Here is an 18,237-nt window from a genome sequence, read left to right on the forward strand (position 1 = left end):
TGCACATATCTGAGAAGAAATTCAATATGTGTGTCAACCCGCAGTGGGCCATCGTTGACTATGTCCTAGTCACCTCAACATAGGGTAGGCTCCAATCTCCTCAGTGGAGATGTATAATGAGCTGATGATGATATGTGTTCTTCCAGACTATGTTCTACATATGTGTCAAATTTCATCAAGATCCGATGAACTATTCCGGAGATACAAACATCCATCCATTTAAACATTTGCATTTATAATATTAATAAGTAGTAATTAGATAAATGGAGTGTTTCATTTGTGTTTCGAGTCAATTTTAGGAATATCATTTTATATTATAAATGACAAAACAGAGAAAATTTACCTCAAAAAGTCACCGGAGGCATTTTTCTGCCTCACTTTAGTGATCTGGATTGGATATCTATAGGTTATACATCTATAGGTGAGTTTCTTCTGACGACAGTAACAACTATGAAACAACTTTCAGACGACAGACTTATAGAAACATCTTTATCAACGATAGAAAGATTAATACAAAATATATAATTATTAGCTGATCATATCATTAATTCATTTAATTCTACTTTATTATAACGAAATGCTATTATCATAACATAAGTTATGAAACATTATCGTCTCTGTTGTTCCAAAAAAAAAAGGATGATAAAAATATTTTTTATACAAGTCTCAACAACGGATAGCCACAGTCGCATCTTCTCGATCAAGGTCCATTATTTATACTAAGTTTGAATGAGGATCGTCACTTTACAAACTGACTGGTTAGTGCAGCAGCTGTTTGGGTTGCTTGGATGGCGAAGCACCCGGCAGCCGGCCTTCGCCAGCGCGCTTCACGCCCGTCGACTTTGTGTCTGAAACATATAACATAAAGTTTTATGTTACTTTTAGATTTGCTATTATGAATGTAACTCGTATTTATATAAAACTAGCTTTTACCCGCGACTCCGTCCGCGCGGAATAAAAAAAAAATAAAAAAAACGGGGTAAAAATTATCCTATGTCCTATTCCTGGTTCTAAGCTACCTGCCCACCAATTTTCAGTCAAATCGATTCAGCCGTTCTTGAGTTATAAATGGTGTAACTAACACAACTTTCTTTTATATATATAGATTTTCGAATATAGCAGTTTTCAGATATCTTAATAGTTGTTAACTTCGCACGAGTCGCTGCGCAAACTAATTTAAGATGTGTTAGAGGATTGAGGAATGCGGGGGTATATTTGAAAAGAATAATACAATAAAAAAGTTTAAATTGAAAGTAACCGTACGTTTCTATTGCTGACAGTTGTACAAAAATATAAAGTTCTGCTTGAAAACATAACATTATTTATTTTGACTAACAAACATTAGGTAGCTTTGTTATTAACTATAAAACTAGGGAACGTAAATGGATGGGAGTGATTAATTTAAGATATTTTTCAAGTGTAAATTCCATTAAAAGGTTAACTTAATTAATTAATTATATGCTTGTGTCCGTCGTCTTCGCGGAATTAAAAAAAAAGTTTTCAAATAATGTTAGCCTGTTACTCGGTGAAAATGTAAGCTAAAAATACAAGGACAAAAAATTAAAATCGGTCCAGTAATTTTTTAGTTTATTCATTACATGCAAAAATACAAATATTTAATAATTTTATGTTAATACGTAAATATTAACTATGTAAGTAAGATGCTTAAATTTTTAAATTACTTATAAATTTATTTAAAAAGAACAAACTTAATTTATTAATATTATGAAGTTATAGCTTGACCAAGAAAATAAAAAACCTCACTATATTCCAGAAAAATACGGAACTAATTTTCTTTGTACACACAAGTGATGTAATAGAAGCCGATAACAACATACAAAGTGTAGGATTTTTATATTCTTGATTAGCCTATATAGTGAAGTCCTGTGAATCGATATACAGGAGGAAAACTGAGATGAAAGTATCATTATACATTACCTTGAAGCCACCTGACTTGTGTGGCTGGTCCGTAGCCCTTCTCGTTGCGGGCTGCGATACGGAAGATGATGGCGGGCTTGGTGGAGGAGTCTACATGTGCAGAGCTCAGAGATGCAACCGGCACTACACAAGTGTTAGCCTTGCCGCAGTACACGCGGACGAACGCCAGCTGTGACTTGGCCGCCTCCTGCGTATACTTGCTTATTATTGTACAATGTCATCTGTTAACCGCTATTATAACAGTACAGAACAAAGAGATCTTTTAAGATATATTAAAACAAGGATATCCGAATCAGTGAAAGACGCTGCTATCGCGATTGTTTTTTTTGTATATAAAAGGTGGCAAACGAGCAAACGGTCACCTGAATTCGCCGAAATAGCGAGGCGACCGTTGCCAATGGACATCCGCAAATGCAGATGCGTTGCCTACCTTTAATCAACGGAGGAGAAAGATTACATTTCCCCTTCTCATGCGTCCCCTCTTAATCCTAATAAAAAAGATTGTGAACGGAAAGAAGACTAAAATTAGGCCTCCAGCACCACACTCATCAGACTGTACGCGGAATTACTTCCATTTGACACCTTCACTGTGGTCGTGGTATTGGAGCGGGGGAGCCGGACAATTCGTGCAACAGATGTTGTTGTTGCTAGCGTCTACCACTATTCAGAATATTAAAAAAAAACTACCTAAATGAAATGACACCTACAGTACAAAGACAATCTTATGACACTTTTTGATATTGTGTAAGGGGCGCTAGTGAGCTGTCAAAATTTTATTTCGACTTTTACCCACCGGTTCAGCCATTGTCGATCTATCTTATGTTTTCGTCGTATGGATTGAAATTTAGTTTCAAGCTGCACTTTATTTAACAATTTTTGGCAAACTAATTGATAGATAAATATCAGAGCCGCTATATATGGAATTTGACATTTCTCTGTTTACATAATTTGTCAACTCTAGTTTTTTTTTATATTACAAGGTGGCAAACGAGCAAGCTGCTACATAAATTCGCCGAAATGGCGAAGCGACCGCTGCCCATAGACATTCGCAATTGCAGATGCGTTTCCTACCCTCAATCGAAGAGGGACGAGACGCACAAAAAGAGAATATTTAACCTTCCTATGCATCTCCTCCATCTAATCCACCTCCCCTTCCCATCCTTTCCTTATAAGAAAAGGGTGGGAAGAGAAAGAGGACTAAGATTAGGCCCTAGTATTATTAATGCTTAGTACATTACCTTGGGCTGTGTGTTGGAGCGCACGGCGAGATACACCGAGTACTCGAAGATGCCCTCAGCAGCGACCTGCGGCGGCTCCCACGAGAGATGCGCGCCCTCCGGTGACTTGGAGATCTTGATGGCGGAGGGCGCGCCCGGGAACCCCGGCAGACATGTCTTGAACGCTGACTCCTGACATACAAATATCATTCATATATGTTCCGTTCAAATTATAAAGAAATCAATCAACTATTGAATTATCTTACTAATAATATAAATGCGAATGTTTAGATGGATGGATGGATGTTTGTTTGAAGGTATCTCCTAAACGGCTCAACGGAAGTCGATGAAATTTGACATATATGTAGATCATAGTCTGGAAGAACATATAGGCTACTTTTTTATGGCTTTTTTTATGCCGCGCAGACAGAGTCGCAGGCGACAGCTAGTAATAAATGTTCCACAAATTCAATAATATTTTTTTGTTTTTTTTTATAACATACAGTGGCAAACAAGCAAGTGGTCACCTGAATACGCTTAAATAGCAAAGCGCTTGCTGCCCATAGACACATAATTGCATATGAACTGCCTACCTTTCATCGATAGAAGAGGGGACGCACAGAAAGATGATACATCCTCTTCCTATGCGTCCCCTCCGCCGTCAAATCCACTTCCCCTTCCCATCCTTTTCTTATAAGAAAAAGGTGGGAAGGGAATGTGGACTAAAATTAATGAATGATAAATATTACATTATGACATTCACACATTTTAAGACGTAAATTCTAAGGTTATATAACAATTATTATCAAATGACCTCGCTGTATTCTCCGCGGCCACAGGAATTGATGGCGGCGATGCGGAACTTGTATGCGGTGCCGTGTTCCAGGGGTGTGGTGGGCAGTCCACCCAGCTCCGGTAAGTTGTCCAGTGACAGGTTTGACAGGTCCACATTAGGATCCGATATGTAGTTTTGCACCTACAAACATACATTAGTAACCTTAGAAAATAATAACACCAAGAACTAGATAGCTTGCTTGCTAGCTTATGTGATGCTTACCGTAAATGTAGTGCCTTTGACAATACCAACAGTATACCAGGCGTCTTCATCGTTCTTCTGTTTAGGCTCCTCTGGTTCAGCCTGGGCAAATTAAATACTATTGTAGTAATCCTATAAAGCAAGATTGCAGAACATAGAAGTTTAGTGAAACATCAAACAGTTACATGGAAACCAAAAAAGTAAATATTGGTGAAAGTTTAAAATATTTTTTTCTCCATTTATACATTATAACATAATTATACATAGGTTTCTGAGTGCGAAATCTCCGATTAAAACATATTGCCATCTCTCTTTTACTCAGAAATCTACTGTATAAAGATATTACTTTTTACACTATTTTATTAACTTTATGCTAAATTTTATTAGAAAACACAGTTAAAGACAGATCATTTTACAAAGTTTTATGAGGCAAGTTCATGTGGTGGTCATCAGTGAGATTTAATTAACTAAGACACACGTAAGTGACAATGCAATAGTACCTGATCGTGTTGGTGGTGAAGTGCTGCGGAGGCGAGGGTGGCGAGGGCGTGCGCGGCGTCAGTGGGCGGCAGTGGGGGCGCAGCGCCCGCCACAGAGCTGCTCACTGCACCCTCTCCTTCACCGCTCGCGACACCCTCACCGCTCCCCGCACCCTCAGGACCTTCCGCGCCCTCCGCACCCTCCGCAGACGACGACACCCCCGCGCTGCTCTCCTCACCTACACATCATTGCATCTTACTTTTTTGCAAAGTTAATATAAGTTTGCCATAAAATAGTTTAGCAATTTCCAAGATATATTAATAAGTAAGAATATGATCTCGCTTAAATACTAATATAGGATTATAACATATACAAAGAGACATATGATAATCAGTGGACTAATAAGTTTCCAATATCCAGTAGAAAATAGTTTTAAATTATATTTTGAAATATTTCATAAAATTACAAACCTTCTTAGAATCTCCCTTAAAAAAGAGAATTAAAAAATCCTGTATTAAGATACCTTGCAATATATTGTGTGAGAGCAGCGCAGCACCATTAGCGGTCATAGTGAGCATGGGCATGGATTCGCTGACCGAGGGCATTGTGTCCGCAGCACCCTCCATCTCCGATGTGTCTGCATCACTGAAACTTTACACCACTATCACTCAAGTAACTGTGACAGTTAATAACAAGGTGTTAAAACAATTAGATAGTAGATTAAGACATTTTGTATATGATCATACTCATTAGGAGGCTGCGTCTGTGGCAGTATAGAGAATGAGTGTAGTGTGGCGGGACCATTGGCAGTTGATGTGATCAGAGCTGCTTCAATTTGTCCACTGCTTGTTATATCTGCACCACCTTCTGCTGTACTTGAACTGTAACAAAGGATGCAAAGTTTCTTTTAAAAGTAATAATAGTAAATAACTGATGAATATATGTAATTTATAAATATTAATAAAATTGTAGTATCTGTATGTAACATAACAAAATGTGTTATTTTATACACATGATGTATTTTCTAAAATTATTGTATGTCTGTCGCCTTGTGCCATGTTTAATCGGATATTAGAACAACTGGACCTATTTTGAAGGATCATTGATGAGAAGGTAGCCGATGCATGCAGGAATACTATAGCTGACGAAGACTAAGGCTATTCATACATATAACTTGCAATTGTACTATGGAATTGCATTAGATAATAAAATTATTTAGACTTTTAGGAGCCATTATTACAAATTAATAAAAAAGAACTACTAGAAACTAGTAGTGTAGCAATTTTCTATTTAATATATGAAATATAAGTTTTTCACAAATTTAACTCTTCTGTGATCTGAGTTCTACATACCAGTAAGAACAAAATACCTTTATTGAGATTTTCTGTTAGTCAAATAGATGTTATTTAGTTGTTGCGACTAGGTCTACCTGATGCCTGTGCTAAGCACATCCTGCGCAGCACTGCTAATGTCATTAACATCATCACTGCTGGCCACACCTTCCCCTCCGCCCATATCTTCATCCATTGTACTGGACTCTTCTAAAAGAAAAAAAACTGTTTTATTTTAGGCACAAGGAATTAATGTTAATATATACCATTAGTTTTCCTGCCAAAACACTTGTACAAAAAACAAAGTTTTCTATGTTTTTAAATTATTTTTTTTAAATAACAGTTATAGGGAAAACTATAATATTATAGTAAGTTATAATTAAAACAAAATACAAGTCTGGATATCCATACCATCTTGCACTATAGGTGCTCCGTCCCCTTCTATAGGCATTGCAGAACTTATTGATTGGTCTGGTGACTCCTCCTGTGCAGCATCAGCCCCCTCACTCTCATCCAATCCTGCCTCTTTCAATATGGGATCCAATGGATTTTCATCTTGTGGGGAATTATCTTCAGTTGCTACCTGTTTACAATTTGATGGTAGAAAAGTTTAAATAACAGAGAATATCATCATTTAAAGTGTTGATATACATTTATTTTTAATATTACTAAGTACTAAGTAAGAATTCATTACCAAATATAATATAATATTTTAAATATTATCTGATATTATACTAACTGGTGTAGACAAACAATTGTCGCCAATGTAGGCAGATTCATCTCCCATATGCCCTGGAGTTGTATCATCTATATCCATTTCATCTTCTGCTTCAGCCTGACCTGCTGCAAGCAAACAAGAAAATGCTAATTAGGAAAAATATTGTGTGTGCAAACACATATATTTTATGATGTGTATATCTTGTTATCCCTTGATAAATTATAAGTAAAGCTTTTATATATTGTAACATGGAAAACGTATGCACGTGTTTTCTTTTACCTTGCTCAGACAAATGCTCTTCTCCATCAGCTTGTTGCAATCCAGGCTCGACATCCAAAACATCACTACTGCTAGTTGGGGCTCCGTTTGTTGCTATATTTTGTTAAAAAGAAATATTTTGTATAGGTAAATAATAATTAAAATAAAAAACCAACAGAACACCCCTATAAATACAAAATAAATGTCTGATTGAGAAACAGTAAAAAGTTAATTTTATAATGAAATCCAATATGAAATCTCACTTCACACCTGTTTCTTCCACAGAAACTGCTTCCGAATCATTTGCCGGTATGTTATTATCAGAAGTTTCCGCTATTTCAGGTAAGTTTTCTTCTAAGGGGGACATTTCCGCGCCATCGGGTATTTCAGCATGAAGAGCGGAGTCAGATTCCATTTTTGATATATTTCTAGAGGCCTCGCGTATAAAGCACAAAAAATGATTGAATTTTACTTATGAAACTAAGCAATAAAGTATAACATTATCTTTAAAAACCGAAAATTCAACAATTATTTGACAAATTATTAAAACACGCCATAAACAACAATGTCAAGCCATTTTGGCGTCGTTACTTGACTGCTATGCAGATAAAAAATGCCACAGATTGTGATTGATTGTGTGCTTTTGTGCTTCTGAATTTAAAAATTATTCTCATGTTATAAAATTCGTAAAATTTTCATTATTAATATTTCAGAAATAATTTTTTAAATAATAAAAACTTCTTTATTGTCATCATAACGGAACTACAATATTTCAAGCAATATTAACACAAAAAATATGATAACAATGGGCTGCAGGCGCAGCGTGTACTGCAAGGCATAATAGTAACTTTGTTTAAAACAACATGGGAGTTTAGCCTGCTGCAGCTAAAAACTTTAGTTTATAATAATACAGCAGACATGTTTTACACAGAAAATTAAATGTCTTTACAGGAACAACACAACTTGAAAGTCACTCACTATAGTCCGGTCGCGGAGCAGGAAGAATTTCGTACATTGAACTCGCATTACCTGTCTCTGTCGCTCCCGCGTAAATACAATGAGTCTCGCTCGCACAGAAACAAAGGCCGCCGTCCTCAGGGATTCTAAACCTTTAGTTTGTTTGTTTGCATAATAAAAATTTTATGGGCTCCGTTAGAAGGATTACCGAAAAGGTTAATTATTGGTTAGTTCGAAATGAACAATCGAAACGAATATTTGAAAGACGGAAGTGCAGGCATTCATCTATTTTATTGCCGGCTTTCCGATAATTAATTTTTGGTTTTAAAATATTATGCAAATGAATTCTTCACTTCTCGAAATTGAACAATAGAGCAAAGTAACAGTTACTCCGAAACAGAGGAATCAGATTCTGTTTTTTGATTTTTTATTATTAGATACTTGTCTAGATTTTTATTTTTACTTGTATTATTAAATCTAAATAAATGATTTATATAGTAATAACTATATTTTATAAGTTGGTAAATTTTCTTTCACTTTCAAATAATTCATGTAAACCGCACTTAATACAAAAACGTTTGGAACCTCTGTCAGTAGATAAAGAGGTCATTGTACGAAATTCTTCCTGCTCCGCGACCGGACTATAGTCATGCCTCAACTAAAATTGACGAGTCGCAGCTCAGATCAATTTGAATCTACATAGAGACGATTTGCGTTTTGAGCTGCGAACTGAGAGTAAGTAGTTCGTGGCTCGTCGCAAAGCTTCAAATAGTATATTATGGTACATCACACAGTTGTTGAGCCGTAGCTTAACAGTTTAAGCTTAAGTCCGTGTGATCTGAACTATTGATCCGGTTCAGAGCTGGTTTTACAATTGTCAGCATGTCTACAAGTCAGTGTCATTTGTGATCTGTTAGTGTCAGACGGATCAGCTGTGAAAATGGGATTAATAAATATTACAAAATTATTTTAAAATTAGTTGATTTATTTGTTGTTTAGTTATAAATATCTGTCTCAGCCATATTTGTTGCAATATTTAATGAATATTCTGAAAACTAACTTGTCAAATTGGTAAAAATGAGTGATAAAAATAATGAGAAACCAGGAGAAGGTTTAAGATCTTTAAGGTCTACAACAGCCTTTCGTGTTATCAATTTTGAATTGTATGCAAAACCTGTAAGCGTATTGCATAATATACTAGAACATGACAAATCAATCTATTCACATATTAATTTAATGCTGTTCATTTCAGAATATTGTTATAATGGGCTTGGGTATCACATGTTTTGGTTTAGCCCTTGGTTATATTGCCTATATGAGACAAAAATACGAGTCCATGGGCTACTACTCCGCAGTCGATAAAGATGGCAAGGAAGTTTTTGAAAAGAAGAAATCTAAATGGGATTAGTTCAAATGTACAAATTGTAATAAGTTATATTTAGTTTAAAGAATTCTAGAAATAAAAGCCATAATTAATTTCACATGTTTTTACCCGTTTCTATACTTTATTAATTTACAGTACATTTATTTGTATTTAACTGATTTAAGCAAGTAGTAACAAAACAAAACCCATGTTTAATATTAATGTACCAATTTTAAACAGAAACTACTAACTCAAAACAAATATATGTCTCAGCAAAGCCATTCAAACAGTTTAATTTTTGAGACAAAACAATAGATACACTATAGCAAAACTGTGAAAAAAAATAGATACCCAGCTAGCATCCTATGCATGCCTCCATTTAGAATTGCCAGGTCGCCAAACCTACTAGCCGGAACTAGGTTGAACTCCCTATATTAATTAGGTTTTTTGTCTCAGTATTAATAGGTACACTCTCATTTGGAAAATGTATTCATTAAAAAATTTGACTAGACCGGACCGAAACATACATGTCCCGGTTCGATCCTAGACATGTATCAATGTGTTTTTAGATTTCCTTATTTTATATGTACAATGACGTCCTTACGGTGAAGGAAATGATCGTGATGTAACCTGCACATATGTATCTATGAAGAAATTCAAAGGTATGTATGAAGTCAACCAACTCTCATTAGCATGTGGTTGCGCGTGGTTAACTTTAGCGCCATAGCCTTATCATTATCACCCCGGTTGAGACACATATGAGCGACGACGACGAACGACAAACTAAAAGTTTAGATTCCAGTTGGCTAGCCGTGAACTAAAACAAGATTTATTTTGTTTCTTAACGAATGCTACGGTATTCAAGAATTTCTTCTAATTAACTCTAACTACTTCTAATCTCTACGCTTCTACTAATTAATTCTAATTCAACCAGAAATTCTTGAATACCGTTGTACTGCTCCTTGAATACCATCACAGTGTGAAAATATAGGACTTTATTTCCTAATAGCAAATGACTGAAATGCTGAAATAATAGCATCCATTACTGGAAAACAAATCTGAATTCAACTATGATCTTTTATTTCAATTATATAGTTTTTTCTATCTGTAATTTTCTGCGATGGGGTGTCCATTTGACAATTGAAGTTTGAGTCTGACATCTGTCAAATAAAATGTTTGAATCTTAATCACGTCACTTCCACAAATTAAACTTATGATAATTTGTTATTGTATGTATAATGTATTTAAGAGTGTTATTTACATACTCGTTTGATAAGGCAGCATTCTTTAAAGTTAGACAAAATTAGGAAACGTTATAACTTTAAGAAGAAAACAGTTTTTTATTAAAATTCCTATCATGTTTTCTGCTTTGAAGAAACTAACTAGAAGTAACGATGATCGCTGTGCTGCACCTATGCCGATGTCTTCTTCTTTACAAAAGAAATTCTCCACAGGAGTCCATTTTAATAGTAAACAATCTTTTATATTAGCGTTTTTCTTCATATGTACACACATTTAGAAATAAATTAAATTTTAGAAATAAATTAATTTGCTTCAATTTTTAGTGAAAATTTTAATAAAAGGGGATCGAAACGTCGGAAAATCATGTCTTCTGCAGAGATTACAAGGTGGACCGTTTACTGAGGAATATGTTCCCACTGAACAAATTCAAGTGGCACCAATTCATTGGACTTATAAAAATACAGATTACATTGTGAAAGTAAGTTTATGGCATGCAATAAAACATATATAAAAACATATATGAACTTTGTTGCGGAAATTTTAACAAATCACAACTATTTTATCTTAATTAGCATATGAATATTGTTGTTTGAAAAACATTGATTTTGAACATGATGCATCAAATGTATAACATAAATTTAAAAGTAATGAACACCTTCCATGTTACTAAAAATAAACTTGCCAGAGTAGTTGGTTACATTAAATGTGTTAAATATTCTTGTAGGTAGAAGTGTGGGAAGTAGTTGATAAGGGTCGAGCCAAAAAGAAGCCACCATTAGGATTAAAGTTGGAGAACCAAGCAGCACCAGTAACACAAGATGAAGAATATGAAACTCCTGTGCTTGATGCTACATTCCTGGATGTTTATAAGAATGCCAGTGGTGTTATATTAATGTTGGATATAACTAAACCATGGTATGAATAAAATATAAACTACTAACCAGCAGTTGTTTACATGGAATTTAAAAAAAATTTAGTGTGTAGCTATGTGCTATTCCAGACTGAACATAATCTGTTTCTGTGCCAAATTTCATCTGGATAATAAACAGATCAATTTAGCCATTTTAGTGTTACCTGCTAATGAATATCCATCCATATATCAATCAATCAATCAACATTTATGTATTTATTTTGGTAACATATCTAAGAATTAGTGAGATATTTTTTGTTATCTTTTCTTATACATACAGTATCATCTTATATATACAGTACAAGATGTTTGGGGTGGTACATACATGCAAATAATAATACCGAGATTAGGGAAATAATATAGTTCACTCTCTAAAACTACAACTAAATGGTTTTTATTGGTAGTGAGTACACATGGTATGAATTGTGAACGAATATGAACTGGTTTGTGTAAATGGTGATGCATGTTATAAAATATGGTAAATTACTGACTATGGGAAAACATGTATTTTGCGGTGTTTACACTGTACATAGTAAAAAACACCGGTAACATGTATTTAATAGGTTATTGGTTATAAGCACTATTTTTATAACCCTTTGATGGTATAACCGTTATTTACTATACATACATATAAAAAAAGTAGGGAGCTAACTAGTTGTAAATTTAACAGTTAAATAGTGGCATAAGTTACTTATCAATTATAACTAGAAGATATTTCAGGACATTTGAGTATGTAGTGAAAGAGTTATCACGGGTGCCTGCGGACCTGCCTGTTGTGGTACTAGGTAACCACTGCGATATGCAGCATCACCGACAAGTACATCCCCACCATATAGATCAAGCTTTACATCATGCCAAACTCACAAGGTGTGTAAACATTTTTTTTAATATTGTAGGGTTGTGAATGAGCAAGCGGATGCTTGAATTTGCCGAAATAGTAAAGCAACTACTGCCCGTAGATATTCACAATTGCAGATGCCTACCTATGCAATTCTATGTTTTTGGTATTTTAGATAATCATTGTGTAGAGATTATAAACACTTTTGTATATTGTAAGTTTTATTGGTAGTTAAAAAAATATTTTTTCTATATTTATTTCAAATAATTCACATTAAATGAAATTTTTATTTACTAACTAAAGGTAATTTTAAATAATACACTTTACAGAACAGCACCAGTGCGATATGCAGAATCATCAATGAGAAATGGTTTTGGATTAAGATTGTTGCACAAGTTTTTAAGTGTACCATTCTTAAGGTTACAGAAAACTAGTTTATTAGAACAGTTACAGAGAAATCAAAGGGACATGGAGGATGTTGAAAAGGAACTTGATGAATTTCAAGTATGTAAAATTTTTAATTTGATATTTATGACATACTAGCTGTCGCCAGCGGCTCTGTTCGTGTAGCATTAAAAAAAACTTTATAAGTGGCATATGTGTTCTTCAAGACAGTGTTCTACAGCCGTGTCAAATTTCATCAAGATCCGTTGCGCCGTACTAGAAATACATTCAAACCAACATCCATCCATCCATCTAAACATTTGCATTTATAATATTAGAAGATACTTTTTCAATTGATGTTACTTTAAAATATTTTTTTATAGAATTCGGACGAGGCGCATTATAATACATTTTTAGATCGCCTTGCAAATAAACGTCGGCAGAGCAGTGAAAAGGTTGAGCCGCGTGTGATAAATGACAGATCACCGAGCATTGTTTTAGGAGCGGGAAAACCAATAGTACCACCCAATGTCAATCCACTTGTAAGTTTTTTACTTTAAAATAACATATCTATTAAATTGTGTATCTAATCTGATTATTATTGTATTGTTAGTTAGCACAATCGTTGAATCCAAAAGGAATAAAAGCTTGCCACAGTGTACCGGATAATACACAGACTAACCAGTCCCAGTATGTGAGTCCTGATTTGTTGAAACATAAGCAACCTGTTAGTATGGACATGACACCCTCGAGGCAATCACAACAAGATAGGTTAGTATTTACTATAGTGCTTAAATGTTTTTATTTGAGTCGTATTATATCTTCTATATTTTTAGCGGTCCGGGAACACCGTCTGGTACCAATGCTTCCGCATCTTCAGGAGCTTTAGATGAGTTCTACGCAGGCACACTGGATAGCAGTTTCCTGGAGGACTTGACTCCATTGTCTAATTGCAATCAAGAGGTTACATATGACAGTGACAGGTATATTTGAAATTTATTTACTTTTTTAAGTCTACCTTCATCTCATTCCACATTATAACCTATGCATTAGGTTTTTGACTTTCAAATTGATCAATCATCTAGCACTCTGTCATATCATATTTCCTTAATCTACCTTATAGTTAAAAAATAAAGTTTATTTAACACCTGTGTGAGGCAAAGGACAATGGTACTTTTCAGCCAGATATGTCAACTTGAGTTGGATACTATATGTTAATAAATAATACACTTATACATATTTTATATGTAATTTTACAGTGATGATGAGGTAGCAATAAATCCAAAAGTGACAGTTGAGGAAGATGATTTAGACATAGACAACATTCCATCGACTAATCAAGTTATAGAATCCAGATTGAGCATAGATTATTATACTTCGAGAATGGAAGAAGAGGATGAAAGTTTGGGAAAAAGGTTCATGAAAGAAGCAGTAATAAATACTGATGACATAGAAGATAATACAATGACATTGAATGTTGGAGATCCTGAACTACAATTATCGTTGAACAATGATTTTCCTATTTGGGCCGGGGACTCTAGTGTTAGAAGATCACCGGAAGGTAAATATTACTGAATATAAAGTATGTTTTCTTCTCAATTCAGACTATAGTTGAAATACTGAAAACTATTTATAGTATATTGAAATAATAATGCTCTATTTTTCAGGTGGAGAAGATCCAGATATTTCAAAAGAGACTGATTCTAAGGTAATATCACCTTTTTTTTCATTTGATGTATATTTTATGGCATTACTGAAGAGGTTTTTTTGGTTTTTTGTACACTTATCAATTATGTGAATGAAACAAAATGACATTGCGTGTTATTATTGCAGATAGAAAAGAAACACAAAAAGAAGAAATCGAAGGACAAAGACAAAACCGATGGCAACGAAAAGTCGGAACGTAAAGAGAAAAAACACAAACATAAGAAAAGCAAGAGTGAGAAACGGAACTCCAATCCACAACAAGATTTATTGGCTCCCACTGTTACTGCTGACTTTGATTATGAAGATTACGATAGTATTTAAAACTAGTGATCCGCCCCGGCGTCGTTCGGGTGGGTAGATCCACAAAAAATGTAGCCTTGCTTACTAGACCTATTGGTAAAAAAAATGCTACAGAACTATTTGAGTTTGTCCGAAATTAACTTTTCTTCTTTAAATTAGTATAGACAAGCTAGAGTTAGTAATAATAGTCATTTTATAGCTTTGTTATTTAATACGCGACGCGACATTTAATCAAATAAGTACATATTATTAATGGTTTACTTAAAAATATGATACTTAACATTTATTACTTAATCTTACTAATATTATAAATGCGAAAGTTTGGATGGATGTTTGTTTGAAGGTATTTGCGGAACGGGTCAACAAAGTTTAATGAAATTTGTCACAGATGTAGATCATAGTCTGGAAGAACACACAGGCTAATAATTAAGTTTTTTTTAACTCCGCGCAGATGGAGTCGTGGGCAAAAGCTAGTGCTTTTATAAATCAAGAATGAATGAAAAAAATGTGTGATCATGTTGTTGATATTGAAAAGATCTGACTAAATGTTTCGGAACATACTTAAAAAATATTTTATGGAGCCAGTATTTATTAATAAGATGCCGTACATCACTTTACATTAAATATTAAACAAGGACTGTACTAAATCATCGAAAATCTAGCATTTCATCATCAGCTCACTATACGTACCCACTGAGGGGTTCGGAGCGTACCCTAAGTTAGGGGTGATTAGGCCATAGACAACCATGCTGGCCCACTGCGGGCCAACCCGCAACCAATTAACTTCACACATATCTTTGAATTTCTTCGCAGATTTCTCAAGGTTGCATCACAATGTATTCCTTTAGCGTAAGAATATGCAGCTTACATGGCGGGATTCGAACCCAGAACATGGAGATTATAAGTCAAGTGCTTATCCCCTGAGCCACCGACGCTTTAGTGTCCTAGAAAATCTAGTGTTAGTTTTTTCTTACAGCATAGATGCGATATCCTCTTGCCCTATTTTATTCGAGGTGCGGTTGTTAATTGAGCACAGCTTATTAAGTGCTAACTTAACCGAACAGCTTGCAGCTTAAAGTCAAAACAATATCAAAAGTTTCAATATAAAAATCAACGATAAAAAGATTTTAAAAGTATTAACTAACTTCATGTCGTATATATTGAATGTTTCAAAATATATTTTGTATTTTTATAGAAAAATAATATGAGAAGTAACTTATTACACTTTAGAATGGATTTTCTGATACGATGATAAAATAATGGAATGATCTCTGTTAATAATAAACTCTGTAAGAATGTTATGACTTAAATTGCTAAAGGCTTTTATTAAGAAGTTATTTGTTTGTAATTAGATTTTTATCATGCATTTTTTAGTATTGAGTTTAAATGATGAGTTGTAAGAGAGAACAAAATTTAATAGACACGTTTACACTGATGTTTAGGTCAGCACAGCAAGTCGATATTTTAGAAATTGAGATTAGTTATAACAGCAATCCTAAGTTTCCATAAATGATAGTTTGATATCGAAAGAAATGTTTGTGATTTCAATGTTTTCTAACATTATGGCATAAATAATTTGAATTATAGCTCTGATACTTTGCCTTGTCTATTCATTGAAGTGTATGGCGTTAGGGCTTCCAAGAAATTATTGTAAATTCTCAACTGCTCACCTCATATGCATCAGAAAACCGTAATTATGTGTTTTGGGAAAGTTTTATCTAAATTAGTAGATATATAACCTATATATACCTAATCCGGAAATCCAAGTAAGGCGAAAAAAAAAAACCGGCCAAGTGAGAGTCGGACTCGCGCACCGAGTGTTCCGTACAACTCTATAGGTATATAATACGGTTTTCACAACTTTTCCTTTATCTGTGCTGTGAGACGTTGCTTCGTACCATATTTCAAGATTCTGAATTTACGAGAAGTACCCTGTAGGTTTTGATTCGTCGAAATTTCACGGCATAAACGACTATCTTTTGATAGCGTTGGCTTAGTAGTTTGACTATTTCACAGCTCCAAGGGACAGTAGACCTAAGTATTTGATATAAATACCACCTTGATACCTCTACGCGTTCCTAAGAAAAAGGGTCTTGGCTCACAGATAGACGGACCGAAAACAAAGTGATATGGGTTCCGTTTTTTGCTTTCGAGGTACGGAACTCTAAATAGAGGTAAAATCAGTATTGTCAATTACAAAATGACATTCTAAAAATCGATTCTCCATTATTCAACAAACTTATTGAATAGTGGAGAATCTATGTGTTTCATACACTCCATCCATAGGTTATATATCTATGGTTTTATCACTTAGCATACTTTGTTGGAGCGATTTAAAATTTTATAATGTTGAATGTGTTTATATTTTGTAAATGTTTAATGTAGCGTTATATATCAGCCTTGTGTGTTGGCTATACAATGTATGTTTAAATGTCATATAAGTGATTTTAAAAATAAATTGGCTTGTTATCATTACGTCTTAATTTTTTCTGCTTTTGCGGATAATATAAATATTTAAGTAATTATTCTTTTATTTTACTACATTCAATGCTAGTCCGATTTCTTTCATTAAAGTGAACTCAAGCAAGTCAGTGGACGTGTTAACACATCTACAGCTCCTCGAAGGTGGTTTGTATCACTTAATTTACCTGGTGCTGTGTTGCCATCTTATCCTATTAAACATCAGGCTGATGATCATTAAGGACCTGGAATATTTCATTATTACTAGCAAATATCAGTTTCTTTAAAAACACCAACATTACTCGTTTGGGAAGTTATCACGTCCACTTTATGAGGGACCAATCTTTTTTGCGATTCGTGGTACACCGTTAAGCAGTAACAGTAACGTACAAACAAGTAGTAAAAGTACAAACAGGATGTCATTTCAGTGTGTCTAAAATGAGTGAGAGGAGACAACTTTCAACTTAATTTAAATTAAAAAAAAAGTAAAGGTGAAAAGTGATGAGGGATAGGACAAGGTTTCAAGGATTTCTTGCTGCAAATTGATGAAGATGGGACAGAATGTTTTTAACGAAAGAATTTTAATAAATATATTACATTCTATTCAAAAATGTAAATATACAACCACATCGATATTTTATTGGTTAGATTATAAAAATTGGACCACTTGTAAGAAGTCCACGCATTAGTGTAACAATATTACAAACAAAAATCTCTACATAACAGAACTTACACATATTAGTCAACTTTATTTTATACAAACTATGGTACATTATTAATTAACATTAATATTTACCTAAATTTATACTTTATACATTCTATGTATAGTAGATAATTTCTTCATTTTGTAATAAGTTAATAAAACTATAAAATATTCTCTTCAGTTAAACATTAGGCATTTCATAAGGCTAATGTAGGTATTGGAAACAATATTTGGTGGTTTGTGTGTATTTAGAACAACGCGCGAAGTACTCAATCAAAGAAATATAAGTTTATACAAAGCACTTTGTACTTGACTTCTATTTATCAGAATTTGGAATACGTTTGAAATGTTTCGCGGACTTACAATAACAACATAAAAGTAAACCTAACGAAGTA

General features: G+C 34.1%; 3 protein-coding genes across 5 annotated transcripts; 2 read left to right on the top strand and 1 right to left on the bottom strand.

Moving 5' to 3' along the window:
- Nucleotides 1–614: 614 nt before the first annotated feature.
- LOC106707384 (host cell factor) lies at nucleotides 615–7,573 on the bottom strand. 3 transcript variants are annotated; one of them, XM_014515127.2, is made up of 13 exons: nucleotides 7,249–7,573; nucleotides 7,000–7,092; nucleotides 6,742–6,842; nucleotides 6,414–6,585; nucleotides 6,101–6,212; nucleotides 5,418–5,552; nucleotides 5,195–5,322; nucleotides 4,692–4,909; nucleotides 4,213–4,293; nucleotides 3,970–4,131; nucleotides 3,177–3,347; nucleotides 1,939–2,125; nucleotides 615–848 (listed from the first exon to the last, which is right to left on the bottom strand). In XM_014515127.2, the coding sequence occupies exons 1-13, from the start codon at nucleotides 7,391–7,393 to the stop codon at nucleotides 760–762; spliced, it is 1,794 nt and encodes a 597-aa protein (XP_014370613.2). In that variant the 5' UTR covers nucleotides 7,394–7,573; the 3' UTR covers nucleotides 615–759. The 3 variants fall into 3 exon arrangements, with proteins under 3 accessions (XP_014370613.2, XP_014370615.2, XP_014370612.2); XM_014515129.2 differs by having other exon boundaries at nucleotides 5,195–5,316; nucleotides 6,742–6,845; XM_014515126.2 differs by having other exon boundaries at nucleotides 6,742–6,845; nucleotides 7,249–7,572.
- A 1,270-nt stretch (nucleotides 7,574–8,843) lies between these two features.
- LOC106720443 (small integral membrane protein 8) lies at nucleotides 8,844–9,399 on the top strand. Its single transcript, XM_014515147.2, has 2 exons — nucleotides 8,844–9,111; nucleotides 9,188–9,399. The coding sequence occupies exons 1-2, from the start codon at nucleotides 9,013–9,015 to the stop codon at nucleotides 9,341–9,343; spliced, it is 255 nt and encodes an 84-aa protein (XP_014370633.1). The 5' UTR covers nucleotides 8,844–9,012; the 3' UTR covers nucleotides 9,344–9,399.
- A 1,093-nt stretch (nucleotides 9,400–10,492) lies between these two features.
- On the top strand, nucleotides 10,493–14,941 carry LOC106720431 (rab-like protein 6). The gene is made up of 11 exons (XM_014515133.2): nucleotides 10,493–10,767; nucleotides 10,864–11,018; nucleotides 11,265–11,455; nucleotides 12,171–12,317; nucleotides 12,618–12,792; nucleotides 13,056–13,214; nucleotides 13,286–13,443; nucleotides 13,509–13,655; nucleotides 13,932–14,233; nucleotides 14,340–14,380; nucleotides 14,506–14,941. Exons 1-11 carry the CDS (start codon nucleotides 10,656–10,658, stop codon nucleotides 14,698–14,700), a joined length of 1,782 nt encoding a protein of 593 aa, XP_014370619.2. The 5' UTR covers nucleotides 10,493–10,655; the 3' UTR covers nucleotides 14,701–14,941.
- Nucleotides 14,942–18,237: the final 3,296 nt, after the last annotated feature.

The sequence above is a fragment of the Papilio machaon genome, chromosome 3 (genome assembly GCF_912999745.1).
Source record: "Papilio machaon chromosome 3, ilPapMach1.1, whole genome shotgun sequence".
Classification (NCBI taxonomy): domain Eukaryota; kingdom Metazoa; phylum Arthropoda; class Insecta; order Lepidoptera; family Papilionidae; genus Papilio; species Papilio machaon.

Excerpts from the sequence above, each read along its gene's own strand:
- LOC106707384 (XM_014515126.2), bottom strand. The coding sequence starts at position 7,393 with ATGGAATCTGACTCCGCTCTTCATGCTGAAATACCCGATGGCGCGGAA. Across the intron at positions 5,323-5,417 it reads CAGACGCAGCCTCCTAATGA|TTTCAGTGATGCAGACACAT; the intron begins GTATGATCATAT and ends AGTGGTGTAAAG. Across the intron at positions 3,348-3,969 it reads GCCGCGGAGAATACAGCGAG|GAGTCAGCGTTCAAGACATG; the intron begins GTCATTTGATAA and ends TTTGTATGTCAG.
- LOC106720443 (XM_014515147.2), top strand. The coding sequence starts at position 9,013 with ATGAGTGATAAAAATAATGAGAAACCAGGAGAAGGTTTAAGATCTTTA. Across the intron at positions 9,112-9,187 it reads TTGAATTGTATGCAAAACCT|AATATTGTTATAATGGGCTT; the intron begins GTAAGCGTATTG and ends TGTTCATTTCAG.
- LOC106720431 (XM_014515133.2), top strand. The coding sequence starts at position 10,656 with ATGTTTTCTGCTTTGAAGAAACTAACTAGAAGTAACGATGATCGCTGT. Across the intron at positions 12,793-13,055 it reads AGGAACTTGATGAATTTCAA|AATTCGGACGAGGCGCATTA; the intron begins GTATGTAAAATT and ends ATTTTTTTATAG. Across the intron at positions 13,215-13,285 it reads CACCCAATGTCAATCCACTT|TTAGCACAATCGTTGAATCC; the intron begins GTAAGTTTTTTA and ends TTGTATTGTTAG.